At 41.0% G+C, this 20,196-nt stretch overlaps 1 protein-coding gene across 1 annotated transcript; it reads right to left on the minus strand.

Moving 5' to 3' along the window:
* Window positions 1-13,414: 13,414 nt before the first annotated feature.
* LOC110892759 lies at window positions 13,415-14,733 on the minus strand. Its single transcript, XM_022139909.1, has 2 exons — window positions 14,715-14,733; window positions 13,415-13,839 (listed from the first exon to the last, which is right to left on the minus strand). The coding sequence occupies exons 1-2, from the start codon at window positions 14,731-14,733 to the stop codon at window positions 13,415-13,417; spliced, it is 444 nt and encodes a 147-aa protein (XP_021995601.1).
* Between the last annotated feature and the right edge of the window lie 5,463 nt (window positions 14,734-20,196).

A 20,196-nucleotide genomic window follows, 5' to 3' on the forward strand; every position in this document is an offset into this window, starting at 1 on the left:
ACTCAGAAAGGCATCGCCTACAAGTGGAATGAAGCCCAGGAATCTGCTTTTCAGAGGCTTAAGGATAACCTCTGTAGCGCTCCTATTCTCTCGTTGCCTGAAGGCACTGACGACTTTGTGGTTTACTGCGACGCGTCTATTCATGGGCTCGGTTGCGTGTTAATGCAGCGCGAGAAAGTTATTGCCTACGCCTCTCGACAACTCAAGACGCATGAAAGAAACTACACTACGCATGACTTGGAACTAGGAGCAGTGGTTTTTGCTCTTAAGATATGGAGACATTACCTGTACGGTACCCAGTGCACCATTTACACCGATCACAGGAGTCTCGAGCATATCTTTAGGCAAAAGGAATTGAACATGCAACAACGTCGATGGGTCGAACTCTTGAATGACTACGAATGCGCCATCAAGTACCATCCGGGCAAGGCCAATGTCGTGGCAGACGCCCTCAGCCGAAAGGACACTGTACCGAAGCGCGTGCGAGCGTTGCAACTTACCATCCAGTCTAACCTCCCTACCCAGATCCGAAATGCTCAAGTTGAAGCATTGAAACTGGAAAACATCAGGGCTGAATCTTTGCGAGGATCGAGACAGCGACTAGAACAGAAGGAAGATGGCGCTTACTATGTGACAGGGCGCATTTGGGTCCCTCTCTATGGAGATTTACGTGAACTCGTGATGGACGAAGCCCACAAGTCCCGCTACTCAGTACATCCTGGTTCGGACAAGATGTACCACGACTTGAAGACTACATATTGGTGGCCTGGCATGAAGGCCCACATAGCAACATACGTCAGCAAATGTTTGACTTGCGCAAGAGTCAAGACAGAGTACCAGAAGCCAGCAGGTCTACTCCAACAACCGGAAATCCCGAAATGGAAATGGGAGCAAATTTCCATGGATTTTGTTACAGGGCTACCTAGGTCTCAACGCGGAAATGATACTATTTGGGTAACAGTAGATCGATTGACCAAGTCCGCGCACTTTCTGGCTATTAAGGAAACAGACAAGTTTTCTACCTTGGCGGAGATTTACTTAAAGGAAGTAGTTTCGAGGCACGGGGTGCCAACCTCAATTATTTCCGACCGAGACGCTCGTTTTACTTCGGAATTGTGGCAAGCTATGCACAAATCCTTTGGCTCACGTTTGGACATGAGCACCGCCTATCACCCGCAAACGGATGGACAGTCTGAACGCACCATCCAAACCCTAGAAGACATGCTTAGAGCATGTGTGATCGATTTTGGCAAGAATTGGGAGAAGCATCTACCGCTAGTAGAGTTCTCCTACAACAACAGCTACCACACTAGTATTCAGGCAGCACCTTTTGAGGCATTGTACGGTCGTAAATGCCGGTCACCTCTCTGCTGGACGGAAATCGGTGATAGTCAAATCACGGGCCCAGAGATGGTGGTTGATACAACGGAAAAGATTGCCCAGATCAGACAACGCATGGCGGCAGCTCGTGACCGTCAGAAGAGTTACGCTGATAAGCGTAGGAAACCATTGGAATTCCAGGTCGGTGACCGGGTTCTACTTAAAGTCTCACCCTGGAAGGGTGTGGTTCGCTTTGGTAAACGGGGCAAGCTTAATCCGCGATACATCGGACCATTCGAAATTACCGGGAAAATCGGTAAGGTTGCTTATAGATTGAACCTGCCTGAAGAACTGAGTGCGGTACATAACGTATTTCACGTATCAAATCTGAAGAAGTGTCTGTCAGATGAAACGCTCGTAATTCCTTTCAAGGAACTGACTATTGATGAACAGCTACACTTTACTGAGGAACCGATTGAGATCACGGATCGAGAGATCAAAATCCTCAAACGTAGCCAGATACCTCTTGTACGAGTCCGTTGGAACTCGCGACGTGGCCCAGAGTATACCTGGGAGCGGGAAGACCAGATGAAGCACAAGTATCCCCAGCTGTTTCCAAACGAAAACCCCAGCACTGAAGCTACAGCCGAATTTCGGGACGAAATTCCAAACTAACGGGGGGATGATGTGACACCCCGTTGAAACGCTTTCACTTACGCTAGCTTGACAGTGGCTGCCTTAACTTTCGGGACGAAAGTTCCTAAAACTTGGGGATAATGTGACACTTCGGATTTTCCCGGACAACCTTTCGATGTAACATGTGTGTACGTAAACTATTAAGTGAAAAATTATGAATTGCTTGTTATTACGTGTTGGGTGCATATGTGTATGTATAGATATATATATATATATATATATATATATATATATGTGTGTGTGTTATATATATATAGGAGCCGAAACCCGACTCGAGACCATGCTCGGTCTCGAGTGAACAGTAGCAGTTGGGCCGGTTAGGGCCTTGTGACCGAGAACCCAACCCGGAACCCCCTAACCCCAACTCGAGATCCTATATAACCCAACCCTCACACCCTTTTTCCATTTTTCACCCTCATCTCCTCTCACTAAACCCTAAAACCCTAAGATCATCAACCTCCTTTCATCTCCTCTTCCTACTCGGAACCAACCGGAGACACCAAGACCCCCGGATCGAGCTCAAGATCACCACCCGAAAGTCGGTTCATCGGATCTTCACACCCTTACATCTAACCGGTTAGTATACTATAGTTGTTTGCCTCAAAATGATGGTTCTTGATGCTTAAACTATTTTGAGTAGTTGGATGTTGGTTTATTTTGTTTGAAGGGTGATAGATTGTTATGACAAATCAAACAATGTGTTGTGTGAGCTAAATGCATGACTTGAAATAACTAAATGATATAGATATAAGCTAGGGTGAATATTATGTGTTTATATGTTCTTGTGTCATACATGCTAGAAATAGGATCAAGTATGAAATCTAGTTGGGTAACTTGGCATGCTTCGAATGTTTTGGATGTGTGTAACGTAGGGCTGCTAGAAATGCCAGTGTTATTGCAAATGAAAGGTGGAAAATACTTGTTTTGGGTCGGTTAAAGGATAGTCTAAAACATGATGAACATTCGGTGATTTGATGAACAATTTGAATATGTTATGAACATGATGAATATTTGAAATTCTGCTTGTTTGATCTGTTTTGGTGTATGTTCAGACAACAAAACATGTTAGTGGGAATAGTACACAAATTACATGAAAATACAATACCATTGGATAGTACACTGCACAGGTTCTAGAAGGATTCAGGTGCACGCAACGGCGGTTGCGAGTCAGAACCCTCGGTTGCGACTCGAGACCACATCAAGTCTTGTCGAGATCTCCCGGTTGCGAGTCGCAATCAACGCGTATCGAATCCGGTTGCGAGTCGTAACCACTGCTGCTAAGTCGGAACCGCTAGTTGCGAGTCGTAACCTCTGGTTGCGACTCGTAACCAAAACGTGATGAACCGAGACCTCGGTTGCGAGTCGTAATCTCGGTTGCGAGTCGCAACCACCCTTGTCTCGACTGGACTACTTTGGTGTTATTGGGCTTTGACTGATTGGACTTTCTGTTGACTGGGCTATGTGATTGTATGTTAGGGCTGACCCAATAACCCAACTGTTTGTGTATTCGCATGTTATACGTGTTTGCTATATGTGTTTGCTATACGTGTTCGCTATGTATTACTTGTACCCGACTTGACCCATCCTTGGTAACCATGCTAGGACGTGGTGACCAACATACTTGACCGGGTAAAAATATCTACCGAGCAACCCAAGGTGAGTTCACAACTTAAAAGCATGCGTCCCGGTGGTTTGGGACACGAGACTAAAACAATCCTATCCCCTTGTAAAGGGGATACCATTTACATTCCTTCCCTAGTTATTGGGAACCAACTTACTTTTCCTTCCCTTGTCATTGGGAAACCTTTTAGTTAATTACTGTTTATACGGAATGCAACCAAACGGCACTAAACGCAACTCTATCACTCAAGTCCCTACTACATAATACCGATTAGTCGCCGGGGCCAGGCGAACGGGTTATTAGTTGATAGCGCTATTTAGGTTTTACCAACCTCACACCGTGCCATGGTATGGGATCGGTCGTGAACTAATGTACTCAGGCATCCGTCAATGATGATAGAACATTGACATCGGGGCATCCTGCGGAGACGCAAACGGTTACCTAGTGTTCGGTATTGGAAAAACAGTTTAGTCGCTAACTTTTGGGGTAGCTCCCCATGGCATGTATAAACGGATAAATTAACTGGTGAAACGAGTTTTTGGTAATTAAAACTGGACAACTAGTGAACTCACTCAGCATTATTGTTGACCCCCCCCTTACTGCATGCTTTGCAGGTGGCCAGTGACTGGAGCAGCCGCTTGGGGATGTGTAGTGGTCGTCTGCCCGTGTGTTGGGCATTTATCATGCTTACCTCATGAACATTGTTTAAAACTGTTTACTTATGCTTCCGCTACTTATTTACTGTTTGAACTTGAAACCTTAAACTCTGAACTTAATATTTGCTAATCTTATGGTTAGTAAGTATCACTTTTGCTATCAATTTAATTATTCAGTATAATTGGTGGCTGGATCCTGGTCAGTCACGCCCTCGAAGCGGGTGTTATCCGCAGGTGGATTTTGGGGGTGTGACAAAATAAATCGACATATCAATGTATTCATACAACGTTGTCTAAGTCAAAAATACATCCAAACCTGAGTATAAACTGAGAAACGTAAAAACCTAATTGAATCGTCCGCCTGGAGGAAGCCACGAAGAGCCTAACCGCTCATGATTGTCTTCACAGTATTGATTGTCATCCCGCACCGCTCCGACATCATTCAACAACTTTGAGAGATTAAATAGTAATACTAATTTGTTCTAATGTTCACGTATATCGGCTGTGCATACGAATTCTCTCCCGAAAAAGATATCCCCAAAACCTATTTTAAATAGCATTCCCACAAACTACTACAAAATGTAGCATTAGACGGTGTCAAGGATTTGTTTTTGAAGAAACACTGATTTAATTGACCGGAATCAACTGAACCAGAGGGTTTGAATCTGCATAAAAGGGTTAGGTCTTCTCGTTCGATTCGGGGGTGAATGATCTTCATCCTCTGACAACCTCTGCAAAACAAACAACCGTTAGACTCGCCACAGGGAGAATGGAGGTTCTCTTCGTGACCACCCTCTGGCGTGAGAATAAGTACAGGTTTTGACGAAGAAGAAGAATTGAGAGTGAAGTGAATGTAACTTGAGAATTATACCTGAATTATCCTTCTATTTAAAGCCGAAGTTTGGGAGGGAAAACCTGTTGATGAAAAGTTGACGGAAAGTGCTTTTTCCATGAGCGGTTATTTTTTCCCTCCGTTAATCGCTAACGAGTGTGTATGCACACGGATCGTGATCTCGATCAACAGTTAGGGTGTTGCCACGTGGAAAGTGGGCAAGTGTAGATCTCCCCTCAATTCCGTGCCATCATTGTGACTTTGAAGGAAGCTGGGATGATGCCACATGGCCATTCGGTTATAACCGAATGGTGGCGCACGATGGAGCCTTCTAGAAGAATACAGTTGTAATCCTGTGTGGCTCTTCTTTATGTCAATTGTATGGTAACAGAGAAACTACTTTTATCCAAGTCTGGATTATTATTTATGCGGAAGAGTTGCTAGGATTTGATCCTATCTGTCTGTGGAAACTGGCGCAGGGATTTGTTAGTTTCCTTTTGGCGCGCAGATGTTGAACACTGTTTTTCTTTCTAAGTTCTCTTTGTAGGACCAGTGCACGGCCGCGCAAGGTCTAAAGAGGGCTTTTTAACGGGGTTATGGTATGGTCCCAAGTACCTGAAGCAAGGTTTTTTGGACCTAACCCCTTCAAGTCCCCCTAGTCTAATGTTGCTCTTATGCAAATAAGTGGAGCACTGGACTATGAGAGATGGGTGTTTTTGCTGTAGAGTTTTCGTACGTTTTGAAAAAATGGAAATCTTCTTGGAGAAGATATTTGTATTATTTATTTCATTTCGAACTGTTCACTTGAGCGAAGGAGTTTTTTAATCATGAGTTTATTGTTGTTACGTCACCCATAAATGGAAAATGCATATGTGTATTACCCTTTTGTCTTCTTACTGAACTGTAGTCTTGGGAATGTGTGCGGACATTGTCAGAAAGTATTTAATGGGATATGGCGGTTGCAGTGGCAGCGCCGTTTCTAAGGGAGGTGATTTGACACTTAATCATCACGATTTCTGTCAGCTCCCTTTTTCAATGCTGACATTAGCTCTTCCCAGCTATATATTTATATAGAGTGTGTTGATATTTTTCCAAATTTGGGAAAAAATGAGAGCTAGGCGAAGGTTTCGATCTCAGAGGATTTCCGAAATTCTAAAGGCTTTCGATGCTGCTGAAGCTCTGCTTCTCCTTTCGGGCTTGTCAATCGAAACTGTTGCCAGGAACGGAGGTGTTCATGGTACTGTTCTTCCTGTGTCTTCAAGGAATCATGCTCCCTCTCGTTCTGCAGATGAGAATAACGAAGGGGTTACCGGGCTGTCGGCACATGCTGTAACTCAAGCTTTTCCGGTTGACTAGAGAGTTCGTTGCTCAATAGTGCACCAACGGCGTCGCCGTGGTCCTTGCCTAGCCCCTCCGGCCGAGATTCCGACTGGTGTGCATATGATTGTTTCTGCTACGGGTGATGGGGAAGGTGCAAACCCCTGGATTGTTGATCCTCATCCTTTTGCCTGGTATGGTGAAGTACTGCACACCGCATTGGATGTGTTGGATATGTTTCCTGATGTTTAGTTTTTTTATTTTGTCACTAATGTTTTGATACACTGTCGTGTTCTGTATATTTTGTTAATGTGCTTTGTTGCACAAGTAACTTTTCGATGCACTGCTGTGCATATGGGTTTTTTTTTGTTATTGCGCGTGGTGCGCCAGTGATTAAATATAAGTTGTGTTTGAATTACAATATGTTGCATGTGTATAATTACTTTGTTTAGGTAAAGCCAATAAAGATGGTATTGAGCTCATGTGTGAACGTAGGCCTGGACTGTATGCGGGACTTGTACCCTTTAGACCGTTCATGAGACTTACAATGTTTTACCATAGTGTTTTTGTCACACCCCCAGAATCCACACGCGGAGTATCACCGCTTGGAGGCGTGAATGACCAGGATCAAGCCACCAATCATATTGAACATTAAATGTAAATAGCAAACGCAAATGTAATTTAACCAAACCAATATGAAAGGTGTTTCAAAACACAAGTATAATCCTAATGTTTAGCGGAAGCATAAAAGTAAACCCAACATAATCATAAGTATGTAATGTCATAAATCAAAGCATTCACAATCCCTGTCCACAACGACCGCGCCTCCCAGTGCAAGCTCCTAGTGTACCTAACGACCTGCAAGGCATGCAACAGAGAGTCAACAACTAGTTGAGCGAGTTCACAGTGGGTTGTTTAGTAATAATGTTTGTTTCATAAATCGTTTGTTTGTTTAGTAACCCGTCTTTCGTTATCAATTACATCGCGGCCCTCCAGGCATGTGTGCGAAGATTAGTGGGGGTTTCCCATGTATTGTAGACTAGTTTATTTGTATCGCGGCCCTCCAGCCATGTGTGCGAAGATTAGTATAAGTATCGCGGCCATAGCAGGCATGTGTGCGAAGAACAGTATCAGTATCGCGGCCATTACAGGCATGTGTGCGAAGAGTAGTGGGGGTATCCCCAGGTATCACTAGTCTAGTAGTATTTCCCATAACCATGCAAGTTCAATTCATCAACAATCCCATTCCCTAACCCGGGAATCCCATGCCTTAGTAAGAGTGTGAACTTACCTTGGTTTGCTCGGTATGCTAAGTTATGTGCTCACAGTTAGTCAATCAAGTCCTAGAGTACGCACGTATACATAATCAGTTCATATTCACTAATTCCATGTAAGCATATACAATAACAGTAGTGTTGGTCTAGCAATCACGAATAACATAAGACACGTATTCAAGTTCATATAAGTCATGCATATCAGCTAACAGTTGTTCATAATTCCAGTTAATTTTTAAAAGAAATTAACCAAGTTACTGTGCAGATTACCCAGTCGGCGAAACGCCCCCTGTTTCGCCGTGACCCCACTCCGACGAAACACTTCTGTTTCGCCAAGTTTGTTTCGTCGTAATGGGTCTTGGCGAAACACCTTTGTTTCGCCAAGTCGGTTGATATATTAGTTTCGTCCCAACACAACAGCCACAATAATAATAATTAAAATAATTCGGTTGGAATTCACTTGTTATTCGGCCGCTACAACCGCCAATGCCCATCATTGGGCCGCCCATCCCCACCAATCAGAGATTGGCATCTCCTTTGACAAAAATGAGTTCTTGATCGCCACATATCCCTAGGACTGTTGTTACTGACTTTGTTTAATTGTTTTGTAGTCTACTAAGCCGCCATTTTATGAGATCTCATGATACCCACCATCTCTTTATAACAAATCAAATCAGTTATGGCCGGCCACTTTTACCCAATATTCCATAAGATCACATGCCATTCAAAGCATAATGGCCGACACTTAATAACCACCGCTTGGTGTTATTGGGCCAAACAATTCGGTGGGTTGACTACTACACACAAACAATAATTATCAAGGAATATTGTAAAGGACAATTGTAATAACAATACTAATGCAAGAGATGTTATTGGACCGAAAAGGAAACATAGCAGCCAACAACTATCATATCAATTCTCATCACAGACAACATGCAAGCATAATATTCAAATAATCGTTTTTGAAACACAAAATCGGATAAAGACTTGCACTAACCACGACGAATCAAGGAAGAAATCTTGATCGTTCTTTCGGGTTCACGAAGTCACAAGGCTGCCGTCAATAGGGAAGGAGTCTAGGGTTTTAGAGTTTTCATAACCGTTCCCCTAATCTAATATATACGTACGCATAAAAGTTTGGGCCCATACTGGGCTTTGCAATGAACCGGGCCGACGAAACACACTCTTGTTTCGTCAAAGAAGTGTGTGACGAAACACACACTTGTTTCGTGGAGACGCTTATGGCGAAACAGAAATCTGTTTTGTCGGGTTGGTTCAAACTCTTAAACAGATACAAGTTCATGCGATCAATTACTCACACATATTCATCACATAGAGATTCAACATTCATTTCACTTATAATCCAATCGTACAGTTACAAGTTAAACCAATCAAACAACCAAACAGTCAAAGTCAACGTGCAATAAATGCGAAATTGAAAGTCGGAAACTCGAGTTGTCACATTATCCCCAACTTGAAAGAAATTTCGTCTCAAAATTTGGCATGCGGTTACTGAGGAAGCCAGGTAAGTTGTATCGTTTATTGGTTTTCCTGGGGTGTCATATCATCCCCCCGTTGATTTGGAATTTCGTCCCGAAATTCTGTAGTAGCTTCAGCCTCAGTAGTGGTTGCATGGTTTTCGAATAACTGGGGATACTTGAGTTTCATTTGGTCTTCTCGTTCCCAGGTAAACTCTGGGCCACGACGGGAGTTCCACCGAACTCGAACAAGAGGTATTCTAGTGTTCTTGAGGACGTTAACATCCCGGTCCGTGATTTCAACAGGTTCCTCGACGAAATGCAACTGTTCGTCGATAGTGAGTTCCTTCAAAGGAACTATGAGGGTCTCATCTGACAAACACTTCTTCAGATTCGACACATGGAAAACGTTGTGAACTGCACCGAGTTCTGCAGGTAGGTTCAATTTGTAGGCCACTTTGCCTACTTTCTCAATGATTTCGAATGGTCCGACATACCGCGGATTGAGTTTGCCTCGTTTGCCAAAACGAACCACACCCTTCCAGGGTGAGACTTTGAGTAGCACTCGATCCCCAACTTGGAACTCGAGTGGTTTCCTGCGCTTATCAGCGTAACTTTTCTGACGGTCACGAGCCGCCGCCATGCGTTGTCGTATTTGCGCAATCCGTTCAGTAGCATCAACTACCATTTCTGGACCTGTGATTTGACTATCCCCCACCTCTGCCCAACAGAGAGGTGACCGACACTTACGTTCGTATAATGCCTCGAATGGAGCGGCTTGTATACTAGTGTGGTAACTGTTGTTGTACGAAAACTCCACTAACGGGAGATGTTTTTCCCAGCTGTTGCCGAAATCGATAACACATGCCCGAAGCATGTCTTCTAAGGTTTAAATCGTGCGCTCAGACTGCCCATCCGTCTGAGGGTGATATGCTGTGCTCATGTCTAGCCGTGAGCCGAAAGATTTGTGCATTGCTTGCCACAGTTCTAAGGTGAATCGTGCATCACGATCCAAAATAATAGAAGTTGGCACTCCGTGTCTCGAAACGACTTCTTTCAAGTAGATGTCTGCTAAGGTAGAGAACTTGTCTGTTTCTTTGATAGCCAAGAAGTGAGCAGACTTGGTGAGTCGATCCACGATCACCCAAATAGTATCGTTACCCCGCTGAGATCTAGGTAGGCCAGTGACAAAATCCATGGAAATTTCTTCCCATTTCCATTGTGGTATCTTTGGTTGCTGAAGTAGGCCTGATGGTTTCTGATACTCGACTTTGACTCTCGCACAAGTCAAACACTTGCCGACGTAAGTTGCGATGAGGGCCTTCATGCTTGGCCACCAATACGTTGTTCTGAGATCGTGGTACATTTTATCTGAACCAGGATGTACCGAGTAGCGAGACTTGTGTGCTTCATCCATCACAAGTTCTCGTAAACCGCCATAAAGTGGAACCCAGATACGTCCCGTTACGTAGTACGTGTCGTCTTCCTTCTGTTCTAATCGCTGCCTTGATCCGCGTAAGGCTTCAGCCTTGACATTTTCTGGTTTTAATGCTTCTACTTTAGCATCCCGTATCTGTGCAGGAAGACTGGACTGGATTGTGAGTTGCAATGCCCGTACGCGTCTGGGCGTAGTGTCTTTTCGACTGAGAGCGTCAGCCACAACATTGGCTTTGCCTGGATGGTATTTGATAGCGCATTTGTAATCATTGAGTAGCTCGACCCATCGGCGTTGTCGCATGTTCAATTCCTTCTGCTTGAAAATATGCTCGAGACTCCTGTGATCGGTGTAAATAGTGCACTTGGTACCGTACAGGTAGTGTCGCCATATCTTAAGCGCGAAAACAACAACTCCAAGTTCTAAATCATGCGTAGTGTAGTTCCGCTCGTGAACTTTAAGTTGGCGTGAAGCGTAAGCAATAACTTTATCCCTTTGCATCAATACACAACCAAGACCCTGAATCGACGCGTCGCAGTAGACCACGAAATCGTCTGTGCCCTCTGGCAATGAGAGAATAGGTGCGCTGCAGAGCCTATCCTTTAGGTGTTGAAAAGCCGTTTCTTGTGTATTACCCCAACGATAAGTGACACCCTTCTGTGTCAGTAGCGTAAGCGGCTGTGCAATCTTTGAGAAGTCTTTGATGAACCGTCTGTAATAACCCGCCAAACCCAAGAATTGGCGTATTTCCGTTGGTGTACGCGGTGCAGGCCAGTTTCTGATCGAATCTACCTTGGAGGGATCAACATGAATCCTATCCTTGTTTACCACATGGCCTAGAAAGTGGACTTCACGAAGCCAGAAGTCGCATTGATAAAACTTGGCGTACAGTTGTTCCTTTCGAAGAAGTTCCAAGATAAGTCGTAGATGCTGCTCGTGTTCCTCCTGACTCTTGGAGTAGATCAGAATGTCGTCGATGAAAACGATGACGAACTTGTCTAGGTAAGGCTTGCACACTCTGTTCATTAAATCCATGAAAACTGCAGGTGCGTTATGTGCTCACAGTTAGTCAATCAAGTCCTAGAGTACGCACGTATACATAATCTGTTCATATTCACTAATTCCATGTAAGCATATACAATCACAGTAGTGTTGGTCTAGCTATCACGAATAACATAAGACACGTATTCAAGTTCATATAAGTCATGCATATCAGCTAACAGTTGTTAATAATTCCAGTTAATTTTTAAAAGAAATTAACCAAGTTACTGTGCAGATTACCCAGTCGGCGAAACGCCCCCTGTTTCGTCGTGACCCCACTCCGACGAAACACTTCTGTTTCGCCAAGTTTGTTTCGTCGTAATGGGTCTTGGCGAAACACCTTTGTTTCGCCAAGTCGGTCTTGTCAACCGGTGATCCGTCGATATATTAGTTTCGTCCCAACACAACAGCCACAATAATAATAATTAAAATAATTCGGTTAGAATTCACTTGTTATTGGGCCGCTACAACCGCCAATGCCCATCATTGGGCCGCCCATCCCCACCAATCGGAGATTGGCATCTCCTTTGACAAAAATGAGTTCTTGATCGCCACATATCCCTAGGACTGTTGTTACTGACTTTGTTTAATTGTTTTGTAGTCTACTAAGCCGCCATTTTATGAGATATCATGATACCCACCATCTCTTTATAACAAATCAAATCAATTATGGCCGGCCACTTTTACCCAATATTCCATAAGATCACATGCCATTCAAAGCATAATGGCCGACACTTAATAACCACCGCTTGGTGTTATTGGGCCAAACAATTCGGTGGGTTGACTACTATACACAAACAATAATTATCAAGGAATATTGTAAAGGACAATTGTAATAACAATACTAATGCAAGAGATGTTATTGGACCGAAAAGGAAACATAGCAGCCAACAACTATCATATCAATTCTCATCACAGACAACATGCAAGCATAATATTCAAATAATCGTTTTTGAAACACAAAATCAGATAAAGACTTGCACTAACCACGATGAATCAAGGAAGAAATCTTGATCGTTCTTTGGGGTTCACGAAGTCACAAGGCTGGTGTCAATAGGGAAGGAGTCTAGGGTTTTAGAGTTTTCATAACCGTTCCCCTAATCTAATATATACGTACGCATAAAAGTTTGGGCCCATACTGGGCTTTGCAATGAACCGGGCCGACGAAACACACTCTTGTTTCGTCAAAGAAGTGTGTGACGAAACACACACTTGTTTCGTGGAGACGCTTATGGCGAAACAGAAATCTGTTTTGTCGGGTTGGTTCAAACTCTTAAACAGATACAAGTTCATGCGATCAATTACTCACACATATTCATCACATAGAGATTCAACATTCATTTCACTTATAATCCAATCGTACAGTTACAAGTTAAACCAATCAAACAACCAAACAGTCAAAGTCAACGTGCAATAAATGCGAAATTGAAAGTCGGAAACTCGAGTTGTCACAGTTTTCGCGCGTACCAAAAGGAATTACATGCATTTTGTAATAAACCATAAAACATATAAGGATAAGCTTTGTATTGATAAGGCGTGGGGCCAATGGATATAAAGTGAATAATTAGAATAATTATGTTGCCTGCGCATGTGTCAGGCTTTTTACGTGAGATGGCCTGATTGGTTACATGTAGCACCTGCGCAGTTGTTGCGCGTTCCAGGTGCGGGGCACATCTGTTCCATCAAGCCTTTTTAAGGTATATGCGCCTTTTCCTAGGACTTCGTGGATGATGTATGGTCCTTCTCATTTAGGTGCTAGTTTCCCTGGCTTTTCCGTATTGGACGCTTCGTTGTCGCGCAGGACGAAATCTCGTGGAACGAAGGTGCACACGCGTACGCGCGCTTTATAGTATTTCCCTAATTTTGATTTATACCTGGCTTCTGCAATGGCGGCGTTCTCGTGCCTTTCTTCGAGAAGTTCCAGATCAATTCTTCGTTCGCGTTCGTTATCTTGTTTTTCCATGGCGATCATACGCGGTGATGGGAGGCCGATTTCTGCCGGTATTACTGCTTCTGATCCATATACAAGGCTGAATGGGGTTTCGCCTGTACTGGTTTTTGGCATGGTTTGATGGGCCCATAAGATGCTAGGTAGTTCGTCTACCCATCCCCTACGCGCGGTCCCTAGCCTTGCCTTGATGCCATCCACTATTTGTTTATTGTAACACCCTAAAATTTTTTTTTTCAATTGATTTTAATAGTAAAATACACCATCTTATCTAAAATATTGACTAAGTGACAAAGTATTCGTTAACGGAATTCATAAGTACATCAACCTTAGTCAACTAGTGACTAAGTTAAAACATTTCAAAAGTAGTTTAATAATGTTTACAACCCATACGTAATACTACTAAAGATTTAAAACATTGCGGAAGCTTCAAAATGTAGTGTTCGGTTCTTCATCATGTGCTTGATCGCCATCCGTAAGATCCATCTTGTTACCTATGATCAAAACCGTTAAAATCATTAGTTTTAACGATATGATATAACATAATTCCAAGGTTTGACATCACATAAAAAAAATAACAAAATATATAAGTTATTCTGGATCCACCGTAAATTACGGTATCACCGTAGTTTACGGTGAGACCTGGAGGTTTCTGGTCACCGTAAACCAGGAGACCCACACCGTAACATATATGATCTTTACCGTAAATTACGGTACTACCGTAATTTACGGTGGTATCTGGAAATTCCATGTCTTGTTTGTTTTGTTCATTTCACTCAAACCCAACTCCTGGAATTTACTTTTCTAACAAATCACTACATCAGATTCTAGTGACTCAAACATGTTATATTTTAAGCAAAATCAAAGAACATTCCCTCATATTCCGGAGCCTTAATCATGTTTTACTTGATTATTTGACCCGTTTGGCTCGTCTAAGGAGTCCTCCTCTATGACGACTACCAACGAGTACCAACCGAATTTAATCAATCAATCAATATACGACTTCATCGCTTATTTCAAAACAACTCTTATCCAAAGATTCAGTTACACATTAAAATCATCAAATCTAATAAATGTAACGGGTCAAGTTACATACCTTCATAATTCGTCGACATTGCTTTCTAACCATAATTACCCAACTATTTATTTTAACCCGTTTGGTTTGTCGAGTGAATTCCATCACTTCCTAGGCTCACCAAACGCAACTATTTTTGCTATAACAACATTAACGTATTTACGACTAGGCTTATCAACATAAATGTAACGAGACGACAAGTCGCGTACCTTTAGAGCACACCCTTCAAACGCGTATCCGCTCCGGCTTGTCCGCTTGACGATCCGGATTCTTTGCCTATTGAGTTCCAAGAAAACACGTTTAGAACTCCTTTTAATTCACAATTCGCATATTTTGCCTAGACATCACAATCATACGGTTTAACTCAAATTTTCAGATTTGAGTCTTCTTTGAGGCATTTATGCGAACACCTATCGGGCAGAATTTTATATCATTCATGTTTCAAGTTCATAGTTTGCTATTTAGCTAAACTTATTCATCAATAAAGCTTTCATGTAACTTTTAAACATCATAATTTCTGAAATTGCTTTCTATGACCAAATCACACTAGAATAATCCTTCTAAACCCTAGTGTTTACTAGTTTTCCACAAAACCCATGAATCACCTTCATGGTGTTCATGAGAATTTCAGGAATTAGCCATAATTTCACATGTTATTGTCTAGGTTTTTACTCCTAAACACTGTATCATCCCTAATCAAACCAAATAACCAACATGTATTCACAAATTTTAGAATTTCCAACTTCATGAGAATTTCAAGTAGGAGATTTTCAACAAATTTTACATACCTTGTAACCCCCTTGCTATGAGGATCAATAATCTAAGCTCAGATTTCGTTTTTGATCAGATTTGGACCTTCAATTTGGTTGTTTTGTGAATGTTAGGGTTTTGGAGAGCTATGGTCGCCCTCCCCTGGCTTCTGGTCGATCCCACCACTCAATTTCTATTGAGTTTGTGTTTTAAATAAAATGTTTATTAAAACTAGTTTCCAAGTTTGACACTTCAGTCCCTCTAGTTTCTTTTATTTTGTTTTGATGTCTTTAACTACTCATAAGTGTTAAACTAACTAAGTTAGTACCACTTCTAATTAGATTACTTTACTTAATTTATTCACAACTTAATCGCAAATTTTTAAAATTTGTATTTCCGGGATGTTACAAGTCCACCCCCCTTAAAAGGGTTTCATCCCCGAAACCAAGGTACGTACCAAATAATGTAGGGTGGAGACGTCGTATCTCCTCTTCGGACTCCCACGTAGTGTCCGAACCTTTCCTATGCTCCCACTTGATCTTGACTTGATCAATTTGTTTGTTTCGCAATTGCTTCTAGCATTCTATCACCATATTTCTTATCCTATAATCTCCCACCACAACTGTATTTACGGTGGGTTTAATGTGGTGATCCATATAAACCAAATTTTACATCTCGAACCATTATTTTACGGCAAAAATTCAAATAGTGCCACTTGACTAATATAATACCTCTTTCAGCTTCTATACTTATTCTAAGTATTTACCTATCATAAAAATCGTTTCCAAACAACCTTTAAAGGTCGTTTGTTCGAATTAGCTAACAAGGGCGTTTTGGTCCTTTTTAGTCCTTCAATTACTACAAGGTCCTTTGAGAGCATGTTTGACCCATAATTCTTCTTTTGAGTTATGATCTTGTTTGAAAAAGTCATTATGCTTTTCGACGTGCCCGACCCTCTTTTAAAACATTCGGTTTACCCATTTAAGTAACCCATTGTCCATCTAAGACTTCATTTAATGCTCATTGAACCTTACGTTCTAAATGAGTAATTACTCCATTACACATACTTGGCTCGGGTCAATGTATTGACCTGTTTTAATGCCTTGCTATAATATTCGCTAAATAATAGCGATGCAAATATCATTTCTACATTTATTCCTGAAATCATATAACTTGACAAGAATCATTAGTCGCCATTATCAAAAGGTGGTATCTTCACCCTTTGACCCGTTTGGTCTAAATGACCGATTTTATTAGCGAGATGACATGTATTTTCATCTCGACTATATGACTCGCTCCGATTTACATCGTGCGGTCGTTTTACTTTTAATTCATTTCTTAACACTTTTCGGCCTATTAAGGCATACTTCATAAGTGTCTTTTTAAAACCAACAGCTATGGTCGACGCGTGACCAATTTACCGTTTTGCCATTATTGTTTGTTTTGGTTTACCCTATAAGGTACTCATTTAAAAATTCATTTTCCATTCGCCGTAAAATGATCGAATTACCGATTTAACTTCTTTTAAACCCTCCACATGGTTTCTTGTCATGCTCAACTATCTTGTTCCATACGTCTACACGCCGAAACGTCATACCTCAACTATGTATTCCTCTTATTCGTAACCAATACGATAGAGAATTATTCTAAAATATAAGTCTAGTATAAGCCATACTTACTTGACGCTAGTTTTATATTAACAAGCGCTCTACCTAGGTCACAATGTTAATTAGGCTGCAACTTGTTTTATTGCCCAAACTAATTGGTCACCATTTTACCTCATACCTCGTCATTCGAGTATGCAATATTGCCGTCATCGGCCCTCTTTGCGTGTTTGTACTTCCATATCTAGTCATTTACACTATAACGTGATTACATTCTATATTACTTTTGTGTCCGTGATCACGTTACGCCATGTTTAGTTTTACCTTGACCTTAGTCTGAGGCTACACTCATTTTCCTTCCTATAATCTTTTACGACCTATCACATAGATTTACTAATATTTCGCACTTCACTATTCGGTTAGCACTTACTTGAAATATCAAGTACTATACTTTATTCAAGCCCGTCCAACATTGGAATAGTTGAACAAAACTATCGAAATTCCTGTTTTGCAGAATTCCATCGTCCTTTAGTCATAACTCTTAATCTGAGTCTTTTAACTTTTAATCTGCATCATCGTCTCTTTTATTAATGTCCCGAGGGTTCATTTCTTAGGCCTTGTTAGGTAAAACCATTGCTATCGTTATATAGCTCTTGGGGTTTACCCATTTTCGTTCTAACACTTCTAATATGTTTATTTTACTAATCTTTTATTCAACTACACTTATCAATGTAATTATTGTTCTTCCTCATACGGGTTTGGTTAATAATATGTTACTTGGATGGTTACCCATACCCAATTTTCTAAATTAGCATTTGACGATACTTTCTTATTCGTAGTGGCGAATAATATGTATCGTTTATTTGGTTTAACCAAGTGTACAACCTTGCCCTTGCCATTCACTACAAATACAATTTCCGGGTTCGGGTGTAATTACACTCCTTCCCAACCCAACATTTATTCACTTCGTTAATTTCTCGGGTTCGAGTGTACGCACACTCCTTCCCGTTATGACACTTGTCTTTCATTGCATTCCCGGGTTCGAGTGTACATGCACTCCTTCCCGTTGAAATATTTACCGAGATTACTTTTACCTCGGTTTCACATACTCTCCATTATTTATTTTCTTATCTACATATATATATATACCTTCATATAGGTATTTCTTTTACATAATTTTCCCAATTCATTACTCCTATATGCCTTTATGCAACTATCATTTGCACTCGCATCGGATAAATTTGTGTTAAATTAAATTCACAAGAAACATACCTGAAATGATATCAGGTTCAGTTTTAGCCTCTGCGGCTGTTATATAAAACGACCTTGTCCTTGACTTCTGGGCATCAGACATTGTGTCAGTTGCGTCTTTGGTTCCAAGCCTTTCTGGACGTTTAGACTTCTTGTGTCTTGGCTTACCACACGTGCCCTTGTGAATTTTTTCCGCAAAATTTGCACTGATGTAACACAGTTTTTGTAACTCCTCTCTTGGGAGTTTTATTAGACTTGGACTTCTTTACGGAACTTGGATTCATATCCAATACCCTCCTCTCTTCTATTTCTTATAATATGATGTCTTTCAATTCAGCCATCATATCATCCACCACCGGTACGATTGTGGTTTGTAATCTATCAATATAATGTGATAGACTATTTTCTAGAGCTTTTCCGACTGCCTCGGAAATCTTAGCTTTCATTTGTTCAGTCAATTGAGATGTCGAATCATCTCTGGTTACTGTAGACATTTCTTTAACTGAAACATCCATAATGGTTAATCAATACTTATTTAATTCATTTCCATCTTATTATACGGAATTTATATCACACTCACTTAGTCATAAGTAAAGTGTTATTTTCCTTCGGTTTGGTCAAGTACATATCTTGCCTTACCTTTCTTACTTAGTGTATTTCTCAGGTTCGAGCGTATTGATACACTCCTCCCATACACTTTTCGCATATTTCATATTGTTTAATCTCAATTATAAGTAACTCTTACCGGATGTCTTGAAACTGAAATGTTTACATCAATTATTAAACATCTCATTTATAACATAACTTTGTTTGCTTCGGTCTAGCCAAGTCCGTAACTTGCTTTGACCGTTCTCATTTATTGCACTTTCCGGGTTTGAGTGTATTAACGCACTCTTCCCATGCACATTAATTTCCATCTCTTTCATTTAAATAGGATAAGATCTACTAACATGAATAATTAATCCTTACCGGACGATCGATCAAGCTTGAACCGAACACTTTGTTGACAACCTTAAGCTCTGATTACCAACTTGTAACACCCTCAAATTTTTTTTTCACTTGATTTTAATAGTAAAATACACCATCTTATCTAAAATATTGACTAAGTGACAAAGTATTCGTTAACGGAATTCATAAGTACATCAACCTTAGTCAACTAGTGACTAAGTTAAAACATTTCAAAAGTAGTTTGATAATGTTTACAACCCATACGTAATACTACTAAAGATTTAAAACATTGCGGAAGCTTCAAAATGTAGTGTTCGGTTCTTCATCATGTGCTTGATCGCCGTCCGTAAGATCCATCTTGTTACCTATGATCAAAACCGTTAAAATCATTAGTTTTAACGATATGATATAACATAATTCCAAGGTTTGACATCACATAAAAAATATAACAAAATATATAAGTTATTCTGGATCCAACGTAAATTACGGTATCACCGTAATTTACGGTGAGACCTGGAGGTTTCTGGTCACCGTAAACCAGGAGACCCACACCGTAACATATATGATCTTTACCGTAAATTACGGTACTACCGTAATTTACGGTGGTACCTGGAAATTCCATGTCTTGTTTGTTTTGTTCATTTCACTCAAACCCAACTCCTGGAATTTACTTTTCTAACAAATCATGACATCAGATTCTAGTGACTCAAACATGTTATATTTTAAGAAAAATCAAAGAACATTCCCTCATATTCCGGAGCCTTAATCATGTTTTACTTGATTATTTGACCCGTTTGGCTCGTCTAAGGAGTCCTCCTCTATGACGACTACCAACGAGTACCAACCGAATTTAATCAATCAATCAATATACGACTTCATCGCTTATTTCAAAACAACTCTTATCCAAAGATTCAGTTACACATTAAAATCATCAAATCTAATAAATGTAA

The sequence above is a fragment of the Helianthus annuus genome, chromosome 12 (genome assembly GCF_002127325.2).
Source record: "Helianthus annuus cultivar XRQ/B chromosome 12, HanXRQr2.0-SUNRISE, whole genome shotgun sequence".
Classification (NCBI taxonomy): Eukaryota; Viridiplantae; Streptophyta; class Magnoliopsida; order Asterales; family Asteraceae; genus Helianthus; species Helianthus annuus.